This window comes from Galeopterus variegatus, unplaced genomic scaffold, assembly GCF_000696425.1.
Source record: "Galeopterus variegatus unplaced genomic scaffold, G_variegatus-3.0.2 Scaffold4703, whole genome shotgun sequence".
NCBI classification, from domain to species: Eukaryota; Metazoa; Chordata; class Mammalia; order Dermoptera; family Cynocephalidae; genus Galeopterus; species Galeopterus variegatus.
Window position 1 is genome coordinate 273,108 of NW_007730814.1, and position 5,112 is coordinate 278,219.

The 5,112-nt window shown below is 50.3% G+C and overlaps 1 protein-coding gene across 1 annotated transcript in view; it reads right to left on the minus strand.

The window, feature by feature from the left end:
- Positions 1-389: 389 nt before the first annotated feature.
- SERPINA4 (serpin peptidase inhibitor, clade A (alpha-1 antiproteinase, antitrypsin), member 4) overlaps positions 390-5,112 on the minus strand; it is a 7,282-nt gene continuing 2,559 nt past the window's right edge. Inside the window, 3 exon segments of the mRNA XM_008588174.1 lie at positions 390-590; positions 1,552-1,711; positions 2,566-2,839. Of these exon segments, the coding sequence (XP_008586396.1) occupies positions 390-590; positions 1,552-1,711; positions 2,566-2,839 (635 nt within the window).

The following is a 5,112-nucleotide window of genomic DNA, read 5'->3' on the forward strand; positions in this document are numbered from 1 at the left end:
TTCCTCGTGCCCTGTGTCTGAGACCAGACATCCAGGCAAACACAGGGCAAATCCCAGAGGGACAGGAAAAGGATGCGTTTATTGAGCATCTCCCTGTGGGCAATCTACTGGCCCAGTCTCTTCTCACCTGGGAGGGAGGGCTCCCACTTTCCAGCAGCAGAAACTTGTGCAAAACGGGTAGATAGTCTGCCTGGGGTTGCACCGCCCCAGGGAGTGGGGCGTCCAGTCCGTGCCCCTCTTGGCCCCATCCCCACCCTCCCTCTGGCCGGAGCTTTCTGCCCCAGGCCTCTTCATGTCCCTCGTCCCCACTCTGAACACGGAGCAGCTCGTGCCCAGCCCTCCCCGGCCCCATCCCGTTGCCTGTAACGAACGAGCCAGCCCTGGGAGGGCTATGGTTTCGTGGGGTTGACAACCTTGCCCAGAAAGAGGACGCTCTGGGTACTGGTGGAAAAGATCACCGCGAGGAAGGGCCGGTCGAACCAGAGCACTCGCTGATTTTTCTGGGCAGAGAACAGCTTGAAGGAGGAGCCGGTGGCCACTGCAGCCTCGGTGCCAACCTCATCCACGTCCAGGGTGGCCTTGTGGAAACTCTGGGAGAGAAATGACAGACATTGTCTCCGAGACAACACACGAACCAGAGCACTCGCTGATTTTTCTGGGCAGAGAACAGCTTGAAGGAGGAGCCGGTGGCCGCTGCAGCCTCGGTGCCAACCTCATCCACGTCCAGGGTGGCCTTGTGGAAACTCTGGGAGAGAAATGACAGACATTGTCTCCGAGACAGCACGTCTCCGAGACAACACAAGTGGGGGTCTGAACACGCCTGGGAGGACCAGAAACTGCTGGTGATCTACGCTGCACTCCACAGCTCACACAGCCCCTTACTGGGGACACCACGGCCAGGGCTCCCGTACCGGGTGGATGGTGGAGCAGCGACCTCCTATTTCAGTAGCTGTCATGAACTGAGCACTAACTCTGTGCCCCTGCTCTGCACGAGTCCTCTTATTTCATCTTCATAGTCATCCTATGAGGTCAGTAGTATTACGTCCATTTTACAGATGAGGAAAATAAATTCAGAGATGAGGTAACCCCCAATGCCATACGAGGCAGACCTGAAATCAATCTCTTAAACCTAAGACTCTACCCTCAGCACACTTTCGCTTTTCTTAGCTGAAGTCCTGGGTCTCATTCTACTGTCTGAGAAGTCTCACCGGCACGCACGCACCCAACCCAGCCTCGCCTGGCTCCTTCTTCTGCTCCTGTCATTGCATTTATCCCCCTCAGTTGCCATGATCTGTGAAGACGCTGCCTCGCTGACTTGACTGGGGAGCTCTCTGAGGGCAGGGACAGGGCCCACACTGTGTCTCCAGCACCGAGCACCGTGCCCAGCCCACAGCAGGCTGGCTCCTGGATGCTGATGCCTGCAGACAAGTGAACAAACTCAGGCCCTGAAACTCCACCTGCTGGCAGGGACAGTGCCCCGCACCAGCAGCTCACAAGGGGCAGAGATCCCCCACCAAGGTGTCTAGGAGTGGATGACTGGCAATGACTTACTTTGGATGCCTTCAGGTTCAGCTGTCTGGTGATTCCAGAGAAATTAGCGCGTGCGGAGAACAGGTCTGTGAAGCCCAGCTCAGGCAAAATCTGGTCTAGTGCGTAGGAGCCAGAAATGGAGAACTTGGGGAAGTGCAGCTCCACCTTCCTGTAGAAATTCCTGAGAGGGACACGGTTAGAACATGAGATTTGTGAATGTCATATCCCGGTGGGGCCGAGCTCTCTGGGGTGACACCCTCTGCCTGGCTCCACTCCATCCGAGTTCTGGTGCCACAAACACTTGGGCTGGTGCCGCCCCTCACATGAGCTCTCGCGGTGGCTGAAAGCCAGGCTCCTTTGCCCCCAGGGCCTGCTGTCTGTGCAGCCTCCTGCCCGTGGGAGCTCCCCTTCAGCAAAGGTTGCTCTCTGTGGGGGTGCAGATGCCCAGGGAGAGAGCTGCAAGTCTCCCTATGTGGCATTTTGCCTTTGCCTGTGTTGAGTCACCATGGGTTTCACTGATGTGAATCAGTTGATTTCTTTGGGTTGGGTTCCCTCCCCACAACAGTTGTGTGAGTTTTCCATCCACATGTGACCTCGGGCTGGGGCCCTTTTTAAATATGTGGTTGGAGACTTTCCACTCACAGCCCCAGGCAATAGGAAGCTTCTGTGCTACTTCCTCGGGTGGGTGGGTGAGGTTTGCTTGAACCATCTATGCCAGTGCAGCCAGCCGTCCTGGCCAGAGGTCCACCTGTTCATTGCACAGGTCGACCCTCAGAGAGGCAAAGTCACTTGACCCAGCAGAAGAGCCACGTCTAGAACCCAGGACTTTTTAACTACTAGTATGGCTTTCCTTTCGCTGATGATGGCAAAGTCGAATTTTAAATATAGTAGGAGAACCCATGTAAAGTCTTGGAGCAAGCGAGAATTCTTTCATAATCTGGCGATCGTTCCCTATTTTGGGACACTGGCTTTCATTAGAAGGGTACATTTGAAGGGTAGTTCTGCAGACTCAGCACACTGCAGCACACTCTTTACCTCTTCTGAAGCAAGTTGTTCCATCTTAGTAGCATCTCTGGAGTCAAAACCTCCTCCACCTGCTTCATTCTGCCTCAGTCAGGAAGAATGAACAACGCCGTGGCGTCTCCTTTGTAATCCATCCGCAGCACCGAGCAGGGCAGGTATCTGTCGTGGAGGTACCAGTGGTGATGCTCATCCTGCAGCATCATGGGCACCTTGACTGTTGTGCTCTCGTCAACGTAGAAGTTGTGGGGAGTGGTCATCCTGTGAAAGAAGGGTTTCTCCCACAGAGCTGCAGGGAAGATGGACAGAAGGTACAGGGCATCTGCAGGCCGTGAAGATGATCCCCCAGCCAGAGAAGGTCACCTGGCATTCCAAGCTATGGTAGCAGTCACTCCAGACCCTGCCTGACTGTCCCATCAGAGTGTACCGTTTAGATCTTTCAAAACCTGACCTGACTGGTGAGAGCACTTAGGGCTCATTTAGATTTTAAAATGGGAGGTAGCTCAGGGTGTTCATTTGCTGATGTGTGAATAGGATTGATAGAGTAAGGAAGAGCCCAGTGATGCTGGAAAGAGGGGCTAATTGTTGGGTCGGCATCCTTGAGGAGGAGAGTGTGAGCAGAGGGGTCAGCCTTCGACAAGAGGTGGGTCACTTCTGCCACTGTGAGTGGAGAGGGTCTGAGCTCGTGGGTCCAGATGCAGAGGTGAGTAGATGTGGGAGGTAAGAGGATGAGATTTCCTGTTTGGCTGACCCTGTTTTCTCAATGAAGTGTGAGGCGTGGGGAGGGGGCTGAGAAGGAAGAAGCTGTTCGTAGCTGTTTGGGAGCGTGCAGATGTGTAAATGGGTTGCTGGGCAGTGTGGAGAGGCTGGGGAGGGCCACACTCACAAATACCGGGTGAGGCCATCAGCCCAGTTGGGTCTTTTTCACCAATCACTATTCAGCTGCTGGGTACAGACATAGACTAGTTAGAGCATCAAGTATAAGCAGATTTGCAGCTTTGCCAGGTAAGTGTGACAGAGGGAGAGAGGGACAAGTGAGCTGAGAGGGGTTGTAAAGAAGCAGTCACGATGATGGCCACGGGATCTGTGCTGTGGGGAGGGAAGTGAGGTCAGGGGTCATGTATGTGAGTCGTGGTATGTGGGGTTAATGGATTGAAGTCTCCAGGCTGGGAGCGTTAGTCCAGATAAAAAAGTGGGATCTGGGATTCCAATCAATGTGTTTCTGATTGTAAAGTCCATACTACTGTTTTCCTTCCTTTCTCAGCTATTTCAAAATAAATAGTTTTGTAAAAAAAATGTAATGGTGCATGAAAATTCCACATGTAAAATACGTACATACACACATAGAATCATACTCACACAATGACTAATTTGCCTAGATTCTTTGTCTGGGAATGTTTCTGGGAATGTATCACAAACTCCTGATAACAAGAACTATCACAAATGACTGCAGAAGTCACAACTTTGCACAAAAGCCATCACAACCTTACAGAAAAAAAACCCTTCTGCAAGGACATCTGCCCAGCAACTGCCTGTGCAACCTCAGACTAGCATCACCCTTGTTATTATCTTATAGCCAAGGATAATTATCTCAAAACAACTATGTAATCCTTCTCATTTTTCCTTTAAAGACCTTTGTCTTTCTTTACCTCTGAATACGTACATATGGCACACATACTGCCATTGCAGTGCCCCTTCTAGAACAAATATCATTTTCTTTTAGAGAATTTCTGTCTGTTATGTGGTTTGACTCCCCTTAGCTTTGACTGGCTTCTCTGCTTCTCTGATGGAACCTGATTGATGCACACTGTACATGTGTCCCCACGCTGTGATAGCAACTGTGTTAACATATACTTGTGTAACCTAAAGACCAGAGGAAAAGACTGCTAAAATGTTAACACTGGTTGACTAATGTTAACATTAGTTTGCCACATTGTCCCTAATCCAATGGTGGGGAATTGGATTTCCAACCACGATTGGATTAGGGACAGTTACTATTGTCTCTTTTATACTTTTATGTATTTTTAAAGGTCTTCAAAATGAGCATTGCTACCACAGAGTAATTACAGTTGCTATTTATTAAGTATACGAGGTACTTCAAAATCTTCATGGAAATATTCGTTTTATCTTTTAATTCTATTTTTCCATGAACTTTTTGAAGTACCCTTACATGTAATGGTCAGGGGTTGGAAAATAAAACAGTGTTTGTAGAGATGATAAGTATTTTAGGCTTTGCAGATCATTCAGTCTCTGCAGCAATTGCTCAACCTGTTGTTGTAGCGTGAAATCAGCTGCAGACAGTACACAAATGAATGGGCATGGCTGTGTGCCAATAAAACTTTATTTACAAAAACAGGTGGCCAACCAGACTTGGCCCAGAGGCTGTAGTTTGTCCACCTCTTCAAGCCCTCTTTTAAGGAGTATATAAATATGCTAGATTATTATTATTTTTTTCCTTTTTGTCTTTTTTTGTGTCTGGCAACGGACCGCAACCCTCAGTGTTGCGCCCGTACCGGACCGGACCGGCAACGGGATCGCAACCCTCGGTGCTGCGCCCGCCCA